Here is a 27,701-nt window from a genome sequence, read left to right as displayed (position 1 = left end):
AGTTCAGAGTGATTGAACTATAGGGATTAGTGGGAAGAGCAGAGTGAGATGAAGTTGGAGAGGTAGACAGGAGCCAGATCGTGAAGCATTTTTGAAAGGCATGGAAAAGTCATTAGATTTTATTCTAGCAACAGCAGGAAGCCCTGGGAACATCTTAAGCAGTGGAGAGGGGAGGTGGCACAATCTAATTCATGCTATTGAAGATCGGACTACTGTATAAAAATGGACCATAATGTCATGAAGTGAATGCACAGAAGTGAATTACATAGCTGTAAGGATCCAGGCAAGAGAGAAGATAATGACTTGAAATAGAATTGTGGAAATGTCTGGGAGCGGTGGTGCATGCCTATAATCCCAGCGATTTGGGAGGCTGAGGTAGGAGGATCTCGAGTGCAAAGCCAGCCTCAGCAACTTAGTGAGAACCTATCTCTAATAAAATAAAGAACTGGTGATGTGGCTCAGTTAAACACCCCTGGGTTCAATCCCCAGTAACCACCCCCTGCCAAAAAAATAATTGTAGAAATGGTGATCATGGGAAATGAAAAAAAATCAAATATTTTTTGATGACTTGCTGATGAATCCATCAGAATTTAGAAATTCTAATTCTGTCTGAGGCAAGCCCCTAAAATGAAAAGTTATTACTGTAACAAGCACCCCAAGTGGTTCTGAGGGAGCTACACAAACAGTATATTACATTTGTAAGACATGGAGAATACACTTGGCATTACTTATTAATGAATAAGAATGATTTGCAAAAAATATTTTCTGTTTGAGAAACTAATGGATCTTTCATTTAGTAAAAGGACCCCAAATTTGGGGGTAAATTAATAAAAAATTACATGGCAAAAATGAATATCACTTCATGATTCTAAAACTCTAGTCTCATTTTAACATTTCACCCTCCTTTCCACACATATTTTAAATATTTTTCCCATGTGGATCTCTGCATCATCTCTGTCAACTCTACTTGACCTGTATCTACATGGCTGGCATTTCTACTATAACTCATCCAGTTCTCTTCTCCATAAGATTGCATTTTCCCAAACCTTGACATTATTCATGATCCTGAGACTTTCTTTGGCAAGTGAGATGTGGACAGAAATGACCTGTGTAACTGTGTTAGTTAACTTTTTATTGCTGTGACCAAAATACCTGATAAGGACAACTTTATAGAAGTTTATTTTGGCTCAGTCTTAGAGGTTCAGTCCCTTGTTCACATACTCCATAATTCTGGGACCTAGGTAAGTAATGGAAGGGCATGGCTGTAGGATACTGCTCCTTTCAGGAAGAGGAGAGGAACAAAATATTCTAGGTAGCCCCCAGTGCCCCACCTCCTTTAGCCATCCCCCTCTACAGTTATCACCCAGATAGTCCATTCACACTACAGTGGACTGATTGAGTTACAATTCTCACATTCAATTATTTTCCTCTGAATATTCCTGCATTAGGATAGGAGCTTTTGGGGGACAACTCATATCCAAACCCAATAGTGAGTAACTGTCCAGCGTGCTGCAGTGAGGGGTGATTGAGGAAATACATTGTGATACACAAATGCCATGATATGAAAGCAGCCTGGAATTCTGAAGCAAGAGAAAGGCTGCCTTAGAGAAGGAACAGCCAGAACTCATAGCCTTTTGCAGAATGTGAAATTTGAGGGTTGTTATGGCTTGGATATGAGGTGTCCCCCAAAGCTTCTACAAATGTAGGAATGTTCAGAGATGAAATGATTTGATTGTGAGCACTATAACCTAACCAATCCCTCCTAGTTTGAATGGACTAACTGGGTGGTAACTGCAGCCAGGTGGCGCAAGGCTGGGGGAGATCATTTACTGGGGACATGCCGTGGAAGGTTGTGTCTTCCCTGTGGCCCTTCTCCTGACTCTCTTTTTCCTTGCCACCATAAAACAGAGTAGCACTCCTCTGTCACACCCTTCCACCATATTCTGCTTTGCCTTGATTCCAAAGCAATGGAATCAACCAACCTTGAACTGAACCTCTGAAACTATGAGCAAAAATAAATTTTTCCTCCTTTAAATAAGTTATTGGGTATTTTGGTCACAGCAAAGAAAATGGAAATAACGTAGGCATCATTTGTAATCACAGCATAATTTTACCTACCTTCAATACCTTTCCCTGCAGCTCACCTTCATTGGGCTTTGTATAAGTCTACTTTGGAGCAATGATTAGCTTTATGACCCATATAAGGTCTCTGAAATCTGTAGGATTAAAATACCAGCTGACTTTTCAGTAATAAAATTTATTTTCTTTTAAATAGTAAATATTTCTTTTAATATTTTGTTTCTTTACTAAGAGACAAATATTTCTTAGCCTTAAGTGTCTCAGACACAGGTGTTTCTCTGTAATGTTTTTGTCAATAAAGATAATCTGCCCAGTTTAATAGCATATACTTGTAATATCAGTGATTCAGGAGGCTGAGAGAGGAGGATCACAAGTCTGAGGTCAGCCTAGACAATTGAGCAAGACCCTGACCAAAAAAAGGCAGGCGGTGGGCGGACTGGGGTTCTATTCCCAGTACCAGCAAAAAAAGATAATTTAAGTAATAAAAGTTAAGTCTTCTCAAGTGACCCTGGATTCTCTCCCTTTTAGGATGTCAACAAAAGGTTATCAGAGGTTATGTGAATAATACCTCTGTTCTGGCCTGTACTTCTCAAAATCTAAAGAGCTCATATGTACTATGAATCAAAAGTAACATGACAGCTAGAGCCACCTAAAGCTTAGTATTTATTTAGCAGGTAGTATGATATTTGCATCCTTAGTATTAGTAGTATTTGTGTGTGTATATGAATGGTCCTTAGATCACAGCCCAAGGTCTCATGCATGCTAGGCAAGTGCTCTACCACACAGAGCTTGATTACTAGCCCTTCCATCTTAAATTTCAGTGAAGCCCTTGGCTAGCAGAACCAATAGTAACTCTATGGTGCTCACCTTAGCCAAGTCTGGGTTTCTAAACCTTGGCATTTTTGATATTTTGGGCAGGATAATTCTTTTTTGTGAGGGGCTAAACTGTAAACTTGTAGAACGTTGAACAATGTTGCTGAATGGTGACAATTTAAAAAGCATATGAAGCTCAATGCAGAACACTCACCTAGTGTGCATGAGGCCCTGAGTTTAATCCCCAGCACAGAAAAAAAGGAAAAAGGAGGAGAATGAGGAGGAGGAGATGAAAAAAGAAGAAAAATACACATTAGATTTGTCTAAAAAAATTATCAAGATCAGTATTTAAGAACAGACTCAGTAGATATTTTAATGAAAACAATGGTCCTGCCATTCTTTATTTCCCATATTAATACAATTTTCAAAAGAAAAAGAATTGTACATTTTAAATTCTGACCATTATACAGATTTTTTTTACAGTTGAGTAATAAAAGATGAATTTCTTAGTACTTTTTAAAATACCATCCGTGTTTGAGAATACAAATTATGACATGATAAACATTCAAAAACGGGAGTAAGTTCACTCATAATGGAAGACACTTAGCACCCAGTAACAAAAAACAAACATCATCTTTGGACACAGAATCTCTCAGAATATCTGACCTGGAGCTCTGTCTTTACTGTAGATTTATCATCAATCCAGGTGTTCCACCTACATTTTAGAAATCTGAGTGGAAAAAAAAACATAAAGAGAAATGAGAAACCCCCATAAGCTTTTGTAGGGTTAGAATTTAGGTTGGGAAGAATAACATGTCAATCAGTTTTTCCCTTATACAGCCTTGAAAAAGCTTAGCCTGAGGCACTTAAGAAAGCAAGTAAAACTTTGGTAGTCAACAATTTAAAATATTGGTTATTTCAAAACAATAAATGATACACTCCTTTTATAAAAGGCTAAGGGCACAGTGAAACAATGTATATTTGTACTTAACCATTTTACAACTCAAACTAATTCAGAACACAGGATAATGCAGGTGGCCAGCACCTAATCTGTCCTGTAGGTGGCAAAAGCATCACAAGAGGAATTCAGGGACAGGATTCAGAATTGCACTGAGGTTAATAGTGGGAGAGGACTTACAGCTTTGCTTAAAACAGATTTTAAAGACTAAGTTTTTAAAATCAAGTTTTACAGATATAAATATGCCTTTTCAACTGCTTTGAATTAACAAATTTATTGTTTGGATATTAGGTACTATGCTCAGAAATAATGTTCTACTTTTCATGGGCTAGATTTTTGGTCCAAGGATTATTTCTGAACAATTCCTCTCCTCTGGTTCTTGTCCAACAGGTTTTGCTTTATTGTATGATCCATCCAAATTAGAGGAAGAGAGCTTGTGAAACTAAATATCTGTTGTTACTTGCTAGCATCTGTGAAAGAAAGTTTGAAATCATTATCGAAAATGCAGGATATGGCTGGGGATGCAGCTCAGTGTCAGAGCATGTGACCAGAGTGCATGAGGCCCTGGGTTTGACCCCAAGCACCACCAAAAAAATGAAAAGTAAAATGACGACATGAGGTCCTACAGATTTCATTTAGCTTTACATCTTCCCGATTACCTCATACTGGCTGGAAAAATAATAACAACACTTTTAGTGAGTTAGGGGTAACTTGCTATAGAAAATTTGGGGCACCATGATTGTGATTATATTTATGTCTAAGGAGAAAAGTTAGCTTATAAGTAGTTAAAATTAAAAAGTTAACTCTAAGTCAAATAACATTTCATCCTTTGGAGTTGATACCACTAGTCTTTATTATGTTTTAGCTTCCTTTCAAGATTGGAATATTAATCTACATCCTAGAAGTGTCACTAAAGAGCCAGTTAGGAAAAATAGAGGCATTGAATGAAAAATAGTAGCGAATGTTAAATATATCATTACTTGAAGAGCCAAGACTAAATTGGAGATAAAAGGGAGAAAGTATGCATATTATACCAATGTTCTAACAATGTTAACATAGTACAACATTTTAAAAGTAGGGGGAAAATGGGGAGAGCAAATAACATTTTTGTTGTGGTCATGATATTGGTTATGATTATATTAGTATTGTTATTCTGACACATATGCATGTAAAAGGTAAATAAAGGAAGTGGTAATTGTGGTTTATTCTATCATGCCTTGTTTATTCTATCATGCCTTGAAAAACCAAGATTTTTAGTAGAAAAGTACAGAGTATTCTTGAAATATAAAAGTTAGGAAAAAACCCTATACTATCAAATTTTATTTGGAAGTAGCAAAAGAAACTCATCAAGTGTTTTATCTTTAAAAACATACAGATAAGTACTGGCTATTTCCTTGAAACAATGACCAATCTAGTAGCAAGAAACATCCTTAGGAGTCCATGGTTTGAAATACCATTTCTCTCAGCAAGAAACCAGATGGTTGAAGAAATGATTGATTGGAAGTCTGGAGTAGGAAACACACAAGTTCACATGTAAGTTCACCCTGAAGTATCTTGTCATATGAGATAGCAAGGAATCCATATTAAGCGTCAAAAAGGTCTCAGAACTGTCTTGATGAGGCTTTCAATGGCCAAAGATTAGACAAGTGGAGCTTCAATAAAGTAACATTTATAATGCATTGAAGACCATCAAATATGTTTAAATATATTACTCCATAATACTTTTTTAGAAAAGTGATTGCTATAAGATAATGAACACATTTATCATCTTGAAAATTGGTACATAAAAGGGGAAAAAGGCCAGGTATGGTGGAGTATGCCTTTAATCCCAGCTATCTGGGAATTGAGGCAGGAGGATTGCAAACTTGATGCCGGCCTGGACAACTTAGTGAGACCCTGACTTGAAATAAGATTTAAAAATAGAGCTAAGGATGTAGCACTTGCCTAGCATACATGAGGCCCTGGGTTCCATCCCCAGTCTGCAACATAAATTAAGGGGGAAAAACCAGTTACTTATTTTCCCCCTCCTATTTGAACTTTATCATGGGTTAACCAAAGAGCAGATTTGGGGAATTTCTCTTTATCAAAATGTTATAACTAATAATAATAACAGAAATGAGAGAATAATCTCAACCCACAGTGAATTAATGGATCTAAGCACTGACTACCAATTTCAGCTAGCATCACAGCAAGAGAGCCAGACATTACAGGTCCTCCTTGGAAGAACACACCATGACCCAAAGTCTTGCAAAAAGATCAAACTTGAGTCTGATTGAATCTCTGGATCTATGTGCCAATATTTGGAGGCATCTATTGAATTGTGTCATGGGTATTCAATAAGTAAAATACAAATTGTGGGAATGTCTCTAAGTCAGGTTCTTCATCAGGAAAATTTTAAGACAAAAAGAGAAAAGGAAGGAAGGAGGAAACTACAGATTAAAGAGAGGCATGAAACATCTATTTTGTTTTTGTTTGTTTACAGAATTGGGGATTGAACTCAGGGCCTCTAGCATGCTAGGAAAGTACTCTACTGCTGAGCTATGGCTCCAGTCCCTGTGAAATATAAATCAAATGACACGATTTTATATGAATAAGATTAAAATATAGAGATAAGTACTAGGTGATGAAATAATTTAAAAGGCAGGAAAGTGATTATTGTAGAAATCAGTGTAGTGGCTGCTTTTATGGGGTTATAATTGTGATACAAGAGGACAAATGGGTTGATTGGCAGAGTTTTGAAAGAATGTTTCTTACAATAATGCATTAGCTATAAATTTATGTCTGGTTTTCAGTATTGGTGTTTTAGTTTATAATTTTAAAGGGTTAAAATTATAAAGACCTTAAGATTTCTACTAAAAATGATTGATGTGAATCCTATAAATATCAATTGATGATTCTTAAGAAATTGTCTATATTATAGAAATTTCTAAACAAGCCACAAATATTTTAAAAATAATAATTCTTATGTGTTCCATTATAAAAAGTCAAAGAATTAACACAAAATTTATTGTTATAATATCATATTATATCTGTTATATAATATCTGTTAAATGGACTTTATTGACTTCAAAATTTCCTTTCCTACTCCCATATAAGATTATTCATGTTATTCTATTAGAGATTAGAAAAATCATTGGGACAGATTTCATATTTATTGAATTCCACACTTTGTTCAACTCTTCATCTTTTTATATAGAACAAAGATCAGTTGTCTTGCCTATGAATGTAGCATTCCAAATGGTGTCATCCAATTTGCAAAGAGATCCTCTACCTACATACTCAGCCAGTATTTCTTCCATAATTAATGACAGATAGAGACTACTTCTTGTTAAATGTCTGAGAAATTCAAGAGGCAAAACAGACTTAAATCATCAAAATGAGGACACTTTTTGAATGCAATACAACAATAAGTATGGACAAACATATAGCCGGTTATACATTTTTCTCCGTCAAACCTTGACAACTTCCCTCCAATTGTTCAAGCAGCATCTTAAATGTTGCAATTGAATGGTTCCCTTTCCCTTTCTCTTAATAGAATTATGTGGTGTTTGAGTGATTCACATATTCAAGAAGTGACCTGTCCAAGACTCTTCGGATAAGAGCTTCCTCAATTATATTAAAGTCCTACAATAAAGAAAAAATAATTAGAAATATGCAGAATCAACAGTGTATCAGAAATTGGAGGATGTTGCAGTGGTGCATGCTTGTTATCTCAGCAGATCCGGAGGCTGAGGCAGGAGGATCACAAGTTCAAAGTCACTCTCAGCAACTTAGAGAGACTCTGTCTCTAAATAAAATATAAAAAGGGCAAGGGATGTGGCTCAGTGATTAAGTGTCCCTGGTTCAATCCTTGTACTAAAGAAAAAAGAAATTGGGCTATGTTGGTCAATGCAAAGCCCTCATTTTGCAGGAAATTAAAAACCTGAATTACATGACTTGTCCAAGGTTCCACAAAGCCTGTCACTGAGCCCAGGACTTTAGCTTTAGAGCTAGCACATTGTCTATTTTCCTTTACTGGACTTTCCTTTCCTTTCCTGTCATGATAAAACAATCTTGATTTGGAATTTCAAGTTTATCTGACCTAATTAATAGTTTTTATAGACAATATTAAAAATTCTGAGCAGACTTCTATATTTCATATAACATATAACACATAAATGGAGTAAGTTAAGACATCCTTAGGGCGCGGGGGTGCATAATTCAATGGTAGAACACCTGCCTAGCATGTGCAAGACCCTGAGTTCTATCAGCACTGCAGGGGGGAAAATATATAGACATATAGATGTAGATATAGCTCCCCCTAGGATTCACAAAAAAAAAAAAAGTCTCTTCTTGCCTCCCTGTGAGTTAAATAGAATTCAAAACTTGATATTAGCATATTCTGTTAGTAAAGCAAAGTATTATGAGCCCTATCCTCTGCAATTCCTCTCCTACAATAAACAACCAACAAAATAAACAACCAACAAGAAGTGAAATCTACCAGAAGACCACTTTAAATCACAGATGCAAAATCCAAAAGAAAGTCATAAAGCACAGTGGAGCACAAGATTGGTCTCAACACAGGCTTACTCTTAGGCAACTAGTCTTTGAGCTTTGGACATTTCACAGTTAAATGAGGATATAAATACAATATTCACTTTAAACAAGTTTCTGGAAGCAATAAAATAATATGCATAAATTGCCTAGGTTAGTATATATGGTAGCTTAAAAAACAAAAATTAAAATAACATTAATTCAAGTTCACTTCCATACCCATGAATATGGTTTTGAGTGCCTGGAAAGTATTCTCAAAGTGACCAGTCATACTTTCTCTGAAAGATCTTGAGAAGAATGGACTGAACATGACTGGCCAGAAATGCATGGCTTTTAGAACATCTTAGAGAGTTTAGATAAACAGGAACCTCTTTGTATTATCGACAAAAACGCATGGACCAGAAGCAGGCCATGCAGAGGCCTTGTGTAACAGTAAAGACTATTAGAGAAATGGAGCAGAGAATATTTAACCTCTGTCAGGTACCTTCTTCAATTCTTCAAGTGGTCCTAGTAATCCCACTTACTCCTTGTCAATATTCAACTTGACTATCATCTATGCCTGAACTGTGCAAATAAATCACTTTCTATGCACTCTCTCATTTAATCCTCACAAGAGCTTTTGAGAGTGGGTGCTTTTACTCTTCTACTTTGCAAATGAACAAACTGAAGTTGCGTGGTCAAATATCTTTCCCAAGTTGCTTGGCCCTGAGAGTTATTACTCAGACCTAGGTTAGAATCTGGATGACTACATGGGCAGATCACAAAGCCTAGAGAAAATTTTCAAACAACAATCCTTAACAATGACTAAATTTTATCTTGAAATTGTATAAGAAGGAAACAATCAAAAATGTGAAAGTTATGTGCAAATTCAAATTTGACTCCATAACAATAAAAGTATTTTATTTCAGAACTTGGTTAGAAGTGAATTTTCTCCCCATATTAATAGCATTAACACTTTTTTGCTGAAAGAAACTTAGGAGACGATGCATTCTCTGCACATGACAACCATGGATCAAAGTAGAACTATTTGCTTGCTATTATCATTTCTGATGATGAGAAATATATTGAAAAATATTTAAAACTATTCATACTATATGTAACTGTTCCTCCATCTTGAAAAACTCAACATAATAGGATGGTCATGATTGATTGAGGCTAACTGATGAGTATATGAAGATTCATTATATTTTTCTGTCTACATTTTAATGTTTAAAATTTTTTGTAATAAATTTTAGGTTTAAAAATTTGAACTGATGTGGTGGAGCATGCCTTGTAATCCCAGTGACTCAAGAGGCTGAGGCAGGAGGATGGAAAGTTCAAAGCCAGGTTGAGCAACTGAGTATGACCCTGTCTCAGAATGAAAAATACAAGGGACTGGGAATGTGGGTCAATGGTGAAGCACCCTTGGGTTGAATTCCCAGTATAAAAAAAAAAAAAAATATATATATATATATATATATATATATAAATATATATATATTTTAATAAGTGATAGTTTTGTGTTTTATTGAATTAAAATAAAAATGAAAAAACTTGTCTTACTAGCCTGATTATATCACATCTGTTATAGACACTCAATGTACTTATAAAAGCAATTGGATGCAGAATTCTCACCATCTCAGCTATGTAAATCCACAATGTCATAAAAATTATAATTATGTAAAAAGGAGGGAATAGAATAAAAATTAAAATAATTTAAAAGTTAAATCTGACTATCTTTACAATGGGTGATTATCTAGATCACAAAGAAAATAATTCTTTCCAGGATAGAAAACCACTTTAATATCAATAGTAAAGTTTATAAAATACTTGAATTTCATGCTCTCCTACTTAATGCTAATACTTAACACCTTAGATACAAACACATTTTTCCTCTATCATTTTATTCACTTGAATTTAAAAGGTAAGTTTAGGGCTGGGGATATAGCTCAGTTGGTACAGTGCTTGCCTCGCAAGCACAAGGCCCTGGGTTCAATCCCCAGCACCTCAAAAATAAAATAAAATAAAACAAGAGGTAAGTTTAACATACATAACATAAAAATATAAGAGTAAGAAAATATACTTACTATGAAATCGTCATAGAACAAAGTGTGACTAACTTGCAGGTGTCTTATTAAACTGCCATCGAAGCTGCTTGGATTCTCATTGGGTATTAAACGGCAAAGTGGACAGAACTGGAAAGAACAGATGCCAAGAATTCAAGAAAGAATTTTAAATAATAGTTTCAGAATTTAAAAAATAAGTAACTATTCAAAATGAATTTTAACTTTTATAATTCCATTCACCCTATCTTAACATTGCATGGTAAAACTGTATAACTATTAAAAACAATATTAAACAAATAATTGCATCCATTTCTTCTTGTCTATTTGCATATATATTGTAAAAATGTTTCATATTTACCTTTTTTTTTTTTTTTGGCAGTGCTGAGGATTGAACCGAGGTCTTCACATGTACTATACATGTACTCTACAACCATACTACGTTCTCAGCCCTTTTTAAATTTCATTTTGAGACCGTCTTGCTAAGTTATCTAGCTGGCCCTTAACTTGCAATCCTCCTGCCTCAGCTCCCAAGTTGTTAGGATTATAGGTGTGTATCACTATGCCTGGCCATACATATCAATTTTTTTTATTTAATAGCCATTTAAAGCTCTTAAAGAAACATTTTTGTGTGGGCACCATGGTACATGCCTGTACTCAGGAGGCTGGGGCAAGAGAAGGCACAAGTTCAAGGCCAGCCTCAGCAACTTAGGAAAACCCTGTCTTAAAAAAAAAAAAAAAGACTAGGGCTGTAGCTCAGTGGTAAAGTAACCCTGGGTTCAAACCCCTGTACCAACTTTTTTTTTTTTTTTTCTTCATTTGACATATTTAAAAAATGTCAAATAGTAACATCTTCCCCAAATACTAACATCTGACACAAGCATAGGGCATTGTTGAAACTAGAAAATTGATGATTAACTAGGCTCAGACCTTACATTATTTTTTAATCTTTTAATTTTTTATTTTGTTCTTTTTAGTTATATATGACAGTGGAATGTATTTTGACATATTATACATGCATGGAGTATAGTTCCCCATTCTTGTGGTTGTACATGTTGTAGAGTTACACTGATCAGACCTTACATTTTACCTGTTTTGCATAAATTCAATTTTTTTTTTTTTTTTTTTTGTACTGGGGATTGAACTCAGGGGCACTTTACCACTGAGTCACATCCCTAGCACTATTTTGTGTTTTATTTAGAAACAGGGTCTCACTGAGTTGCTTAGCACCTCACCATTGCTGAGGCTGGCTTTGAACTTGTGATCCTCCTGTCTCAGCCTCCTGAGCTGCTGGGATTACAGGTGTGCGCCACCGCGCCCGGCTCACATATTCAATTTTTAAATGTATGTGTGCAGTTTTTTGAAATTGTATCACATGCAGAGATTTGTATAACAAGTGATACTATCAAAACACAGAATTTTCCTGCCACTATAAAGGAACTGCACTGTGCTGCTCTCCTTTCACTTCTTCCTCCCTCCATAACCCCTGGCACCTATTGATCTGTTCGCTACCTTTATAATCTTATCATTTTGAGAATCCTCTATGAATAGAACTAGACAGTATTTCACTGAGATAGATTTTTTTCCACTGACCACAATGACCATGAGGGCCATGTAAGTTGTTCCTACCTTGTCATTTCTAAATAATCATCTATGGTACGGCCACCCAAATTTGTTCATCCACTTACCTTTTGGAGGATATCTGAATTGTTTCTGATTTGGGGTTGTTACCAGTTAAAAAGGAATGGATATTTGTGTATAGATGTCTGTATAAAAATAAGTTTTCATTTCTCTAGAATAAATTTCTAGAAGTTTGATTTCTTGGTCATACAGTAGGTATGTTTAACTTTATAAAAAAAAAAAATCCTGCCAAACTGTTTTTCAGAGTGACTGTACCATTTTACATTCCAGAAGCAAAGTGTGAATTACTCAGCTTTTCCTCATTCACACCAGTATTTGATGTTGTCAAAATTTTTTAGCCATTTTGATAGGTGCATAGTGGTGTTTCACTATGGTTTTAATTGGCATTTCCCTAGTGGCTAATACAAATGGCTCTATTTTTGCAGTGCTGGGGATTGAACTCAGGGCCTTGTGCTTATGAGATAAGAACTCTATCAACTGAGCTATATCCTCAGCCTGACTCTTTTGTTTTTATTAGTGCATAATAACTATACATGGTAGTGAGGTTCATTGTGACATATTTATAAATGCACATAACATAATTTGGTCCATTTCGTTTCCCAGTTCTTCCCTTTCCATCCTCGGGATCCCCCTCTGCTACTCTATTGGTGTCTTTTCTATCTATCTTTTTAATTGGTACATTATAATTATACCACCCCTGGCTAATAACATATTTTTTTGAAGTTAGACACCTTTAGGTTCAAACCCTACTAGATGTATGACCTTGGGCATATATATTTCCTCTTCTGTGAGATGGGGAAAGTACTACACACTTGCAGGGTAGCTGTTGTATTTAGAGACGATGTCCTTAATGAGCCATATCTGTAGTAGAAATTCAACAATTGTCATACATTTACTTCTATTTGATCCCTATCCTCAAAGAGTTGGGGCTTTCTGCAGAAAGAAACTTACATTTGTCCTATGTCCCTTATTCCCAGTAGCCAGAAGATAGTTTCTAATTTCATCTTAACTTCCCACTGAAATGTCCTTATGTAAATAATTCATTTTAATCTGCAAAATAAGAATTGTTCCTGTGCTCCAGGGCTACTGACAGATTTAAAACAATACATCATGTAATATTATGAAGTTCAGTCCTTAGCACAAGTAATAAAAGGTTGCCCATTGCTTAAGCAGATATTTTCAACATAGCACAGCAAGTTCTATGTTCAAGATATGAATAGACAATGACTCAAGACCTTGGATATAGGACCTGAAAAGGGAATCATTGATTTTGCCCAGGAAGTCTGGATAGGCTCAGCAAAGCTGTTGGTTACAGAGGTGAGTCTTGAAGAATGACCTAACCAGGCCAGTGGGGAAACCATCACAGAGGAAGGGATGTGGAAAAAGCAGGAACCCATAAAGGACAGGGCCAGTGTAAGTAATGGCAATACTCTCCTACTGATGCCTTCAGTTGACCTCCCTTAATCCTGGGGTTTAAATTTTCTGAGACCATTGATTACAAATTGTCCCTTTGCCTGTAATAAATCTTCATAAATTGTTCTTGTGAAACTAAAATGCCAAAGATAACCAACACCACTGGGTGATGTTCTCTACTTTGTTTTACAGATGATTAAACTGAAGACCCAAAGTGATTTCCTTGCTAAGAAAAGGGGATAGATCTCCTGATATAGAATGCCAGAGGATTAAAACAAAGACCACTGTCAATATGGTTGGAAACAGATGTTTCTTTCCACTTTAAATCAGATGAGAAGAGTCTTTTGGAAGGATTTTTATTCTCCAAGTCTCTAGGTTATAGAACATCCAACACAGGTCAACAACAACAATAATCAAATGAAAAATACAGTCCTATGTCTAGCTTGCCTTTTCTTCAATGTTTTAAAGAAAAAAATGATTCTCAAGATGAGGTCCTCAATCTTCAGCATCTGAATCACCTGAGAGAACTTATTAGAAATGCAAATTTGGGGGCTGGCAGTGTAGTTCTGTGGTAGAGCACTAGTATGAGACCCTGGGTTTGATGTCCAGCTTTGAGGATTGGGTGTGAGGGGAGAAGTAGAAAAAAAGAAATGCAAAGTCTTTGGCACTAGGCCAGACTGACTAAATCACACACTTTAGGGGCAGAGCCCAGGCATCTGTGCCTAAGCAAATCCTCTGGGTGATTCTAATCCAGAAAAGTTGAGAACTGTTGCCCTAAAAAAAAATGTAATTTCCTTAAAAAAAAAAAAAAAAAAAAAAGATGAAATAGAAGGGAATAAGCTTGAAATTCTAGCTCTTATACCTAGTTGTAGTAAGGATCACCTTTCCTAATTCCAGTGCCTACAGAAAAGTCTTTTGGGACTTCATTTTACTGAGAATCATTATCAAACCAGAAGTATGTCTTAATCATTTTTTTTAAGCTAGTAAAATGCTAAATAACGAATAGCACTGATAGCATTCAATTATCTAGAATAATCACTGATTATTTTCCCCCCAGTAATAGGGATTGAACCCAGCAGTGCTTTACCACTGAGGTACATCCCCACCCTTTTAAACTTATTATTATCATCATTATTATTTGGTACTGGGTATTAAACTCAGGAGCACTCAACCACTGAGTCACATCCCCAGCCCTATTTTGTGTTTTATTTAAAGACAGGGTCTCAGTTGCTTAGTGCCTTGCTGTTGCTAAGGCTGGTTTTGAACTCTCCCCATTCTCCTGTCTCAGCCTCCCGAGTCACTGGGTTTACAGGCATGCACCATCACTCCTGGCTCTGGTGATGATGGTTCTTTAAGACTCCTTCCCTGACCATTTTTGGAGCACTGTATTCTATTTTAACTGTTGGGTAAGAGAAACATCAACAGATACAGATGGAAAGTTAAGATGTTGAGAAGACTAAAAATAAAGCCCTTTTCCATTCTGGAAAAGGTGAAGCAATGACACAGTAAAGCAGTTACCATCTTTAGAACAATCTAGATTCACAAGGAGTTAGTACTCAAGGGCCATTGGCTTTATAAAGAACCTATAAAACCCTTCTCTTCCTTTGTGGTCTGCTTACTCTCCTTTTTTGGAATGTCGAAGAGAGTGAGAGTCCTTGGAAATGTCAGGAGAAAATATCCCTGTCTGATATAAAAAATAAAAGTATTTCAGAGAGAAAGACAAGACATGTACAATAGACAGAATAACACAATGTCTTAGGTTTCTTAAAATCAACGACTTTTCTTAAATGAAGGAAATTTCTTACCTCTGTACCTCTGTTCTCAGCTTTCCAAGACACTTAAAAACTTACATTTATGATAGGAGTATTTTGCTTCAAAATGGGCAGGTTTTTTTCTTCCTGGAGAAGTTTTAAATATTTTCTTAAAGGGATTCAATATTATTTGTTTATTGCTAGACTTTCCTTACTATCTGAGAACAGTAAAAACAGAGTAAGAATGACTGCATCTAAAATTGTAGGGCTGGGGATGTCCCTTAGTGGTAGAGTACTTGCCTAGCCTGCATGAGGCTCTGGGTTTAGTACACACACACACACACACACACACACACACACACACACACCAAGAACAAGAAGGGGAAGGAGAAAAAGAAACTAAATCTATTAAATGGATTTTCTAATGCATCTTAAATTAAGACACTGCGAAAATACATAGGTAACAAGAATCCTTACCACAGGTCTCCTTTCTGATCTGTGATGCGTAATACAATGATCCAACAAACTGTCTTCATCCAGTTCCTTCTGACAAAATGGACATACACACCTGGAAATTGCAAACATGAATAGAATTACAAACATTACTAAAATCATGGGCAGCTAAGCTGGAGCAATCACTTCACTGGAGATGAAGGAGAAGAAGGAAAAGTTAGGTAGATTATCTAATCCTAGTTCTTTCCCTGACTTAATACTATATTTCTTCTCCTGATAATGTTGCTGGTGCCTGTGTTTTTCCCTGTGAGAAATGTAAATGTGTGTCCTAACAGGAACAGGGCAGAGAAACAGATACAGAGTTTTTGAAATACTTTATTCCTTTTGGGAGAGAAGTGCAATTAACTGAGAAACTGATGATCACAGCACCCAGCTATCTCTCGGTTGCCTTTTTCTTCCTTTCTTTCCTAATTCAAGTACCATTTGAATTGGGTGTTATTTGTTCTCCAACTTCATGAGCATCACTAGGGGTGTCCACTACACATTCTTAGTTCCAATGAAAAATGAAAATTCATCTTTAGTTGTCCTTATGAGTACTTAGTAATTATCCCTGACCTCTGTGCTGTCCAATATATCTATTAAGCATATGAAATCAGGCTAGTTCAAATTGAGATCTGCTGAAAGTATAAAATACCCATTGATCAAACCTGAAGTCTTATACGTGCTGAGCAAATGCTCTACCACTGAGCTACAACCCCGACTTTTGCATTGAAATTTGGAGGCCTAATGTCATAAAGAGTATGTAAATTATCTCAATAACTTTTTACTGATTACATGTTTCAATGATACTTTGGCTGTATTAAAGAAAATATATTAAAAGCTAATTTCTTGGGTTGGGGATATAGCTCAGTTGGTAGAGTGCTTGCCTCGCATGCACAAGGCCCTGGGGTTCAATCCCAAGCACCACCAAAAAAAAAAAAAAAAAAAGTTAATTTCTTTCTTTTCTTTCTTTTTGTAGTGGGGGGTTACTGGGAATTGAACCCAGGGGTGTTTTACCACTTCTCAGCCCTTTTTATTTCTTATTTTATTTTGAGATAGGGTCTCACTAAGCTTTAGAGGCTGGCCTTAAACTTGGCAGTCCTCCTGCCTCCACCTTCCATGTGGCTGGGTTATAGGTGTGGCCCACCACACCTGGCTTTGTTTCTTTTTACTTTTTCAAATGTGGTTACAAGAAAAATTTTAGATTAAATGAGATCAACATCATTTATATTGTGCTATACTGCCTTAAATTCTTAGGAACAGTAGGGAGGCTTGGAGTTTTTCTTATTTTCCGTTATACTAGTCATTTCCTGTTTCCTGAGAATGTTACTCTGGATAAACTTCCTGTATAAGAGCTGTCAATATTTGAATCATGTAGTTAATTCTTCTATAAAGCAAAGATTTCTATCATAAATGAAAATATAAATCTGGCCGATAAGATTGATTAATTGACAAGTTCTGCATTTTCTTTTCCTTTTTTTTTTTTTTTTTTGCAGTGTCCTGGGATGGAACTCAAGGCCTCCCAGGCTAAGCATGCACTCCACCAATGAGCTGCACCCCCAGTTCCATCTATTTTTAAAATTCTTTACTATGTAATTATAACCAGCAAAAGAAATTAGGATTTAAATTAGCTTTCATATATTTTTAAATTTTCATAAAGCCCATCAACCTTGCAATCAAACCCACACACTTTCTCAACCCACTTATTATCCTTCCTTCTCAAGGGTCCTTGTGGTCAGTCCAGCAGAAGCCATAGTCTGCTTACAGCTACGATGCTCACTTAAAATGTATAACATCACAGTGTAAAACCAATCCCATGAAAACAGGTATGTCTGCAAGGCAGTCTCTAGTAGAACAAAGGAAAGGTGTGCTCACTTAGACTTTAGGGTATAATGTTTAAGCTCTTATTTTGAGTGCATTTCTTTTTTCTTTTTGTGGTGGGGGAATTGAACTCAGGGGCACTCAACCACTAATCACATCCCCAGCCCTATTTTGTATTTTATTTAGAGACAGGGTCTCTTAATAAGTTGCTTAGCACCTTGCTAGGTTGCTGAGGCTGGCTTTGAACTTGCGATCCTCCTGGCTCAGCCTCCTGAGGTGCTGGGATACAGGTGTGCACCACCGCACCCAGCTTGAGTATATTTCTTAAAATAGGTAGAACTAACATTTCAGGAAGGAGAAAAGAAATTATACTCATACTGAATACCAGTGGTGGGAAACTAGTAGATTTAATAGTTTCAAAGCCATGGTCTAAGCAAGAGAATACAAATCACTTCTTAGTTTTGTTAACAGGGGCACACTCCAAATTTTCTAATTACTCTGATACCCCTAAACTACCCTTTCCATCAGGGATTTGTTTCTTTTTCTTTTTTAAAGAAAAAAATAGTTAATGATCAATATCCTCTGTTACACTGACTCCCACCTCCACCCCTGACTACCTTCCCCCAAGTAGAATCACCCAACCAAAAAGGCAAAGGAATCAGGATACCTGTCCCAGGCCTGTAGTTCCCTTGTTAGAAGATACGCTGAGATGACACTTCCTTCTAAAGGAAATGAGAAAAATGAGAGGAAAGGAGCTGGGAAACCAAGCAGTGGTGATGGAAAGATGATGAGCCAGGTATGGTGGTGCACACCGATAATCTAAGCAACTGTGGAGGCTGGGGCAGGAGGATCACAAGTTTGAGGCTATCAATGCAACTTAGTGAGATCTTGTTCTCAAAATTAAAAATAAAAAGGGCTGGGATATAGATCAGTAGTAGAGCTTCTCTGGGTTTACTCCTTAGTGTCACAAAAGAAAAAAAAAAAAAAAGAGTAAAGGTGAGTTGGGCATGGTGGTGCAGGCCTGAATCCCAGTGACTTGGGAGGCTGAGGCAGGAGGATTACAATTTCAAGACCAGCGTCAACAATTTAGCAAGGCCCTAAGCAACTTAGCGAAACCCTGTCTCAAAATAAAAAAATAATGGGGCTGGGATGTGGTTCAGTGGTTAAGCATCCCTGGGTCAATACCTGGTAGGTACCAAAGGGGAAAAAAAAGGTACAACTCACATGTAAAGAAATATAATAGTATTTTAAGAAAGAGTAAAGGGCTGGGGTTGTGGTTCAGTGGTAGAGCACTTGCCTAGCATGCATGAGGCACTGGGTTCAATCCCCAGCACCACATAAAAAAACTAAATAAAATAAAGGTATTATGTCCATCTACAACTAAAAATATTAAAAAGAAAGAGTAAAGATGAATAATCTTTTCATCGGGAATCTATTACAGAATAGAACCTATCAGAAATTTAACAGTTCTGCATTCTATTTTTGGTCTTCCTTAATACAAACTTGTTTGAGGAAGTTGCCCCAATGCCTCCAGTTGTTTTCCCCTATGCAAATTTTAAAATAGAACAAAATTCTCTCACAATGGTTACTATTAACAATCACCGGCACCAAGTATTATGGTGAAGAACCTAAACATAACTCCATATTTTCATAATAAAAATGTCAAACTTTCCAGCCCGTAAATTCCTTATGGACATATCAAATTTAGCCTTAAATTATGTTGTATTGAAACAAACCTTGTTGCTGTCTCCCCAAGTTCTTGTAGTGGTCCGTACTTATCGATGTATTTCTGACAAGTCCTTATGTGAGTCCTCATTTCACTGAGGCAAACCTACAGAAAAGCGAATTCAAAACAAACTCACTATTGAAAGGAGTTTTGTGTGATCCATCCAAGTAAAACCACACCATGGGGTCAGTTGAATAAATGGATGCAGTCATGAAACAGCACCAGAAAGTAAAGGCATTACCAAGAATAAGACTATTTTTAAGTCTCTCCAATACTTAGGGGACTTACATGTTTAGTAAAAAGCATTATTCTTTGAAAGTGAAAAGATGTATAGTAACCAAATATTGTTTTTTGCATGCTATTATATAAATAGATTTTGAGGAAAAAGAAGAGAAAGAAAACTGGTAAAGAAAAAGAAAGGGCTGGGGTCGTAGCTCAGTGGTTAGAGCACTTACTTTGCCTGTGTGAGGCACTGGGTTTGACCCTCAGCACCACATATAAATAAATAAAGTAAAGGTATTGTGTCCATCTATAAAAAAAAAAAAAAAAAAAAAAAAAAAAGAAAAAGAAAAAAGAAAGAAAGGAGGATGGAAGGAAAAATTTAAGAAGGAAGAAGAGGCTGGGGATATAGCTCAATTGGTAGAGTGCTTGCCTTGCATGCACAGGACCCTGGGTTCAATCTCCAGCACCAAAAAAAAAAAAAAGAAAGAAAGAAAGAAAGAAGAGCCAGAAAGAAAGAAGTAAAGAGAGGTAAGAAAAATAAATATATCAATTTTAGAGGTGTCCAAAAACTTAAAGAAACCCCATGCCTTAGGTAAAGATATAAATACCACAGATTTATAATATACCTAGCAGTACTACATGAATTCACAATACATAGCATACATAACAGTTCCTGAAGAGCAAATGTAAAAAACAGTTCTTGCAGTCCATTTTTATCAAGGCAAAATAAAGAGCCCTTGTTCCTACAGACATACATTCAGAGATGCTAACCATGAGGGATCTGTTGCTAACATAACACACATTCTACTAAAGGTTTCATTAGAACTCTGATAAGATCTCATACTAAAGGAAGCTTTGTACAGCTGTGGTAAGCGGCTGACCCACTCTGCTTCATTTTACCCAAGCTACGGAAGTTCAGACTCAAACATGAAATTCACCATGTCAAGGAAACAGTAACAATTGTTGATCAAAAGGCAAAAATAAAAGCTAGCAGAAAAATAAAACCACAATCTTTGCTTTACAATATCCATCTAAAACATTAAAAACTAGGACTGACCTAGTTGGCTGTCTTACACAGATGTGTTTACAACCTTTAACATCCAACTTTACACATTAAGGTCCTTTAATCTCCTTACTACTTCTGTGAACAAAAAATGTCTTTCTCTTTGAACTTTGTGTTCAACAGAGATAAGCATTCCTCAGGAAAATTAGCGACCTGGGAACCATCTATGGATAGATGAATTGATAAGCTCATGATCTAGACACAAAATTATCTGAGACAATGTACAAGATGGCTAAAGAAACACAAGTCACGTGCCTGCTCTAAAGGTGCTTGTAATCTAACAGAGGAAGAAGGACGCATAGACACACAGGAAATCGATAGAGCACAGTGGGATGCTATGGCCAGGCTTTGAGAAGAGGTGATCTGGCCCAGACTCTGAAGAATAAGTTAAGTCTGAAATGGCCATGGAAGGATGAATCATACCTGGCAGCAGGAAAAGCATAGAAAAGCAGAGACAGGTGCGATAAAGGTTCCTCAAAGCTAACTCAAAATCCATGTGACTAATCATACATGGGAGTGGGGGTTGAAAAAAGGAAGGAGATTTATACCCTGGATAATAGAGAGAATGCTGTTGTTCCCGAGAGATATCAATGGTGAGGGGAGGAAGTGGGTGATGGCAAACCATGAGCTTGATTTTGTACATGCTAAACTTTATATGATAACACAATAAGTGAAAATAAGTGATAATCTGTTCTTGAGAAGGTGAAAAGCTTTTGATTTTTAGTTTACTATCTTCCAGATATTATGCTAAAAGCCACTTTTATGTAATTTACCTTCACAACAACTCCGTAACAAACATAATTTTCCCTCCTGTTTTACAAAAAGATAAACCAAAACATAGATTCATAACTTGCCTCATATCATACAGCGTGAGTTGAGAGAACTAATGTTTGATCTCAGATGTCTGAACCCCAAAGACCATGCATAAATTCTAGTCAGGTAGCCATGAATAGATTATATAGTCAAAACCTCTTATATTACCATATAAAACGCATTGCCCTGACTATGCACCAGTCACTTTGCAAGGTGTGGGAGGAGGTGCCTTGCTGCCTAGGCATCCTTGTCTTCAAAGGTCCCAGCTGTGGCTGACACATGGAAGGTGGTTACCTAGGTCTCTGGGGTGAGAAGATGGCAGGAAACAGCCTAATCGAAGAGGATGAGGGCCCCGCCCAAGAGGAGGCCAAGCAGCAAGAATCAGGGGATCTGTCATCCTCAGGAGCTGAAGAGCTGAGAGGTTCAGCAATTTGGCACCAGGGGCTTTCTGCCTCCACAGTAAGAATTAATTTGTCAGGGGCTTGTGGCTGGAGAAATGTGCTCAGTTCCTATTAACCCCTCAGCTAGACCCCCAATCTGCCTGAGTCAGAGAAGCAAGGAACAGTCGTGTATATAGACTGCTGTGGATTATGTTTAATTTGTTTTATTCTTTTTTAAATTCCATTTTGATAATTTTATTTTCCTGTTCTGGGTGATGGTGGTAAACAGTTTCAAAGACTGGGTACGTAGCCATCAGTAAAACAGCCAATACCTTTACCCTCATGGCACTCAAAGCGGATGGGAATAACTGACGTTAAACAAACAAACACAAAAGAGTGCAAGTAGTATAAAGGGAAAGCATAAGGTACTAAGGAAAAGCGCAACAGGGCTCCAGTTTAGATTTAAAGGTCAAGGGCTGGGTGCAATGGCACATGACTATAATCCCAGGAGTTGGGAGGCTTGATGCAGGAGGATCTCAAATTTGAGGCCAGCCTCAACAAGCAATTAGTGAGACCCTGTCTCAAAGTAAAAAATAAAAGCGTCTGGGGATGTAGTTCAGTGGTAAAGCACCCCTGGGTTCAATCCCTAGTATTATAATAATAATAATAATAATAATAATACTCTCTCCAGAGTGGAATATCTATGCATCCTCCCCAGCATCTTCCCTTGGCGCTCAAACTTAACATATCCGAACTTATTTCTGTGGATTCTGCTCCAAATTTCCTTCCCTTATTAGTTCCCTTATTATCACTTATTCATGTAATTTAATTATTCATGTTACTTCTCTCTCATTTAATGACGCCAGTCAAATACCATTTTCCAATTCTACATCCCACATATGCCTTGAAACAACCTCTTCCATACCTAATGCATTATCCTGATCCAGCTTCCTTACCTAAATGATTCCACAAGTTTCCCTCTTGTCCCCTCCAAATCCATTCCCCACACATATACCAGAGGACCATCTTAAAAATATCAGCTCAATCTTGGCATTCAGCATAGGCTTCCATTCTTTCTATGGCTTACTACTGCATTTAAAGTAAAATCTAGAACCTTTTGCATGACCTCCAAGACCTCATGTAATCTGATCAGACTAGTGTAGTACCAAAGGTGGAGAATTATAACAACAAGGAAGTGATCAATAAAGGCTTCAAAGACCAGAATAATATAAGTGGAAATATGACCAGCTACTTAGTGGGCTGAGGCTGGCAAGTTCAAGGTCAGTCTGGGCAACGTAGCAAGACCTTGTCTCAAAATGAAAAATTAAAAGGCTGGGACTGGGGCTGGGGATGTAGCTCAGTGGTAGAGTGCCTGCCTGGCAAGTGCAAGACCCTGGGTTTAATCCCCAGCACCATCAAATAAATAAGTAAATAAATAAATAAATAAATAAATAGGGCTGGGGATGTAGTTCAGCAATAGAATGTCCCTGGGTTCAATCCCCAAGTTAAAACAAACAAACAAAATTTACTTGAAAAGTTAGGCAAAGATAGTACAGGGGTCTGTTTTGTCTGCAGCCTATATGTATGAAATTGGAGAAACGCCAGTAAAAAGATTGAGATAGAACACTTAGAAAAGCTGGTAGGATGGGATCAAAAGCACTGGCAAAGCTGGCTGCACGCCTGTAATCCCAGACTCTCAGGAGGATGAGGCAGGAGGATGGCAAATTCAAAGCCAGCCTCAGCAACTTAGCAAGATCCTAAGTAACTCAGTGAGACCCCGTCTCAAAATAAAAAAATAGAAAAGGGCTGGGGATGTAGCTCAGTGGTTAAGCATCCCTGAGTTCAATCCCTGGTACCAAAAACAAAAACAAAAACCCCAAACAAAACAAACAAAAAAGCACAGGCAAAGTGGTAATCTTCTCAGTCACCTAAGACAGTAACCATGAACACGTGCATGTCACATACCAGGGTGTCACACTCAGTGCAATTCTGGTACTCTGATTTCATTCTTTTGGCCACATCAGTTGCTGGAACTCCTTCTGAAGGAAGATATGCCCGGCAATATGGACAGGTCCACTTGTTGTTCTTTAAACTGGTAGCAATACAGGAACGGCAGAATCTACCCAAAACAGACCAAGTATATGTCACTTTGAATGATATAAAGGAGTCACCACTGTGTTTGTGTGAATTGTAATTTAATGACACCTGGGACACTATGCACCATACTACCAAAGTACAGGTCCACTTGCATCCTACGCTTCCCAGAGAATCCCTCACCTTCCTGATGAGACTTCTCTGGGATGACACACTCTCACCACATGTACTTGCAATTATATAAAAAGTAAGAACACAGAGTGAGTGAAAGAGTATTCAAACTAACTCAAGAGCCAGGCTGGTGGCACACACCTGTACTCCTAGAGACTCAGGAGGCTGAAGCAAGAGAATCACAAGTTTGAGGTCCACCTCAGTGAGTGAGGCTCTGAGCAACTTAGTGAGACCCTGTCTCGAAATAAAAAAAAATAAAAAAGACTGGGGATGTGGCTCAGTGGTTAAGAACCCCTGGGTTCGATCCCTGTTACCAAAATTAATTAATTAATTAATCGTAAACATTTTAAAATAAATAAGTTTAAAAAACTAACTCAAAGATATCCATTGTGTTTCCTTTTCTCTAATCTTACTTTACCTCAAATTTTTGGAAAATTGGTCTTTGGACTGTGCCTTTTTGTGCATTGGACAAGAAAATAGCACTGGATTTGAGGGATGTGTAGTTCAGTAGTTGAGGGTTTACCTAAGCACACACAAGGCCCTGGGTTTGATTCCCAGCAACCAAAAAAAAATAATGAAGAAGAAAGAAAATAACAGTAAATCAAAAAAGTAAAAATGCCAGACATATTTTTTTGAGACAGGGTCTCACTGTGTTGTCACAGACAGCCTTGAAATCAAAATCCTTCTGCCTTCGCCACGCAAATAGCAAGGACTACAAGCATGTGCCACTACAGTTGGCTATAATTTTTTCAAAAAACATTTTAAAGTCATCCCTTGATATACAAAATTAGCTAATCAAAATCAATCTCAAAGAAATGTCCTCTGAGACAAGAAATATATTCTGATTAATTTAGAGGTATCATAATAAAATCTTAAGAGAATTCACAGGAAATCTTGACTTATTTACAGGAGCTGTCGAAGGCTAAGTGTACATGGAATTGAAATGAGTCTTTTTAGATAGGTTATACACATTAGCATGATCTGGTACCTCTTAAACTATTCAGCATTTAATATCTATCTAGAAGTATTAGTACATATTAAAAGTTAAACTTTTCAGGGGTGTGGCTCATTGGTGGGGTGCTACCTACCATGCCCAAGGCCCTGAGTTTGATCCCCATCACCACAAAATACAAAAGGTTAAATTTTTAAAATTCAAGTATGTCATACATACTGAAAAGTTCATGTTATAGGCATACAGTTCAATGAAATGTGACCGACCAATAGAACACACTCATATAAACAGAGCATGCCCAAACCCCAGAATCTCCCCTCCTGCTACCTTCCAGTCACAGTTCTGATCTCTAACATGCAATCACAGAGTTAATTAAAAAAAAAAAAAAATAATTATCTAAGCTGGGCACAGTGGCCCACGCCTATAATCCCAGCATCTCAGGAGGCTAAGGCAGGAGGATTGCAAGTTCAAGACCAGCCTCAGCAACTTAGCAAGGCCCTAAGCAAATAAGTGAGACTTTATCTCAAAATAAAAAGATAAAAAGGGTTGAGGATATGGCTCGGTGGTAGAGTGCCCCTGGGTTCAATTCCTGGTACCAAACAACAATAAACAACAATAATAAAAACAGTATCTAGGGCTGGGGATATAGGTCAGTTGGTAGAGTGCTTGCCTTGCAAGCCCAAGGCCCTGGGTTCAATCCCCAGCACTGCAAAAAAAAAAAAAAAAAAAAAAGCAGTATCTATATTTTAATATACAAAATGTTATAACGTACTTATCAAATGTACCAATCAGCAGATCACAGCTTTGTCATTCCTGCTTATGATCCTTCGTGGTTATTATCACTCAATCCTAACAGCAAAGATTAGTCCGGCCATTTCGTACCTTGTATAAATGGAATAATTTGGTATGTACTCTTCAAATCTGCCTTCTTCAATTCGATATTATGATTAAGGGATGTATCCATATTGCTGTGTGTTGTCAAGATTGTCCATTCTAATTTGGTAGAGAGTGTTGTGTGAATATAACAAAATTTCTTTACCATTGTATTGCTAATGGGCACCTGGGTAGCATTTCAATGTGTTCTGATGATAAATTTTAATAATGGACAAGCACACTCATCTTCTAAACTATTCTTGCTCTTTGGTTTCCCTTGAATTCCCAGTTACATTAACCATTAATGATTCTTAAAAGTACTCACTTCAGGATCTGCTGTTAAATTATTTTAAACACACAGGGGATACTTAAGGCTGCATAGTGCTTGAATTTTCTGGATCTTACACCAGCCCTGCATTCATTCCCTTTTTCTTGCAGTAGCGTCTTGCTCTGCAGAAGTAACCCCACTTCCATTAGATACGACCTCAGTGGAACCTTAATCAAGGTGCCCACTGCCGTCTGAAAAAGATATGAGCACTGGATGCAGGCCAGGTCACATGAACCCTTTCTGGAAGTTGAGTACTGGGTAGTGACCACAAGGTCTAAGCAGCAGCAATGGATGGGACTGCCCTGCTCTCTACCTAGAATCCCAGATCAGTCCAGGTTTCTTCTCTTCTGTTTTTATTGTTACTTGGTAACAATTCCGATATAATTTCAAACTTGAATCACTGACTCTTTTCAAAATTTAACACATTCACATACCTTAATTCACTTAACCATCATAAGAAAACCTGAGAAAGATCACTATTTCCATTAATAGGCAAAAAAAAAACTGAGGCACTCAGAGTTACTTCTGTAAGGTCATATACGTAGGAAGTGCCTGGCCTTGATTGGTCTTAAGCTGGGGTTTTCTGACCCAAAGAACAGTAACCATTCATTCCACCACCACAACTGCCCTAGTTAGAAAGAACAGTCAATGCTTTAGGAATCAGGAGAGTTGAGTCTGTCTTTTACTTCTCTCAAAGTTAATTCTAAACTCTAAGGCACAGTATGCCCTTGTGTCTCTGGGTCTCTAAGAATTGGTTCTCAAAATGTAGGGTTTTTTTTTTTTTTTTTGGTAGTTCTGGGGATTGAACCCAGGGCCTTGTGCATGAGAGGCAAGCACTCTGCCAACTGAGCTATATCCCCAGCTCGAATTGTAGTCTTAAAGGATATTTCATACAAATGGTTTAAATGTTAACTCAAATAGATTTTCTTCTGCAGTGTGAAGGATAGAACCCGGAGGCTTGAGCATGCTAAGCAAACACTACCACTGAGCTCCGTACAAATTTTTTGGTACCGGGGATTGAACTCAGGGGCAATCAACCACTGAGCCACATCCCCACCCCTATTTTGTATTTTATTTAGAGACAGGATCTCACTGAGTTGCTTAGGGTCTCACTAAGTTGCTGAAGTTGGCTTTGAATTCTCTATCCTCCTGCTTCAGCCTCCTGAGTCACTAGGATATGGGGAGAATGGGGCATTTTGTGTGTGTGTGTGTGTGTGTGTCAGTGCTGGGCACAGAAACCATAGCCTCATGCATGCTAGGCAAGGTCTCCACCACTGAGTGACATCCCCAGCCCTTCAATTCAAAGTTAACATTTCAAGTACAAGAGCTCTAAGTCTGACATGAATTATCTAGGATCAAGCAGATAACATTTTGGTTTTTACAATTACAAGTTTCCACCTTTTCCTTCTCAAATGATTTAAGTTTTATGCCAACCCAAGCAGAAGACAAATGCTGGTGTAACCCTGTGATAGTCACTTTGACAGTTTATCCACTTCTCCTGTAATAATTGGAATGTGATACTGTGCTTTCTCATTT

At 37.2% G+C, this 27,701-nt stretch overlaps 1 protein-coding gene across 3 annotated transcripts in view; it reads right to left on the bottom strand.

Moving 5' to 3' along the window:
• Nucleotides 1–428: 428 nt before the first annotated feature.
• The window catches only part of RNF125 (ring finger protein 125), a 41,034-nt gene continuing 13,761 nt past the window's right edge, over nucleotides 429–27,701 (bottom strand). Inside the window, exons 2-7 of one of the 3 annotated variants that reach the window (XR_013758872.1) lie at nucleotides 23,713–23,866; nucleotides 19,280–19,374; nucleotides 15,708–15,798; nucleotides 10,450–10,557; nucleotides 3,902–7,474; nucleotides 429–3,833 (exon numbers count right to left, since the gene is read on the bottom strand). Coding sequence is in view for 1 of the 3 variants with exons in the window: in XM_079109344.1 (XP_078965470.1) it covers nucleotides 7,388–7,474; nucleotides 10,450–10,557; nucleotides 15,708–15,798; nucleotides 19,280–19,374; nucleotides 23,713–23,866 (535 nt within the window). In the remaining 2 variants the exon portion in view is untranslated. Of the gene's footprint in view, nucleotides 7,475–10,449; nucleotides 10,558–15,707; nucleotides 15,799–19,279; nucleotides 19,375–23,712; nucleotides 23,867–27,701 lie in introns of all 3 variants that reach the window. The other 2 variants (XR_013758873.1, XM_079109344.1) reach the window with 2 other exon arrangements.

Source organism: Sciurus vulgaris (assembly GCF_902686455.1).
Source record: "Sciurus vulgaris genome assembly, chromosome: 13".
Lineage (NCBI taxonomy): Eukaryota > Metazoa > Chordata > Mammalia > Rodentia > Sciuridae > Sciurus > Sciurus vulgaris.
The sequence above is the reverse complement of the archived record's forward strand: the minus strand, read 5'-3'. Positions and strand labels throughout refer to the sequence as shown.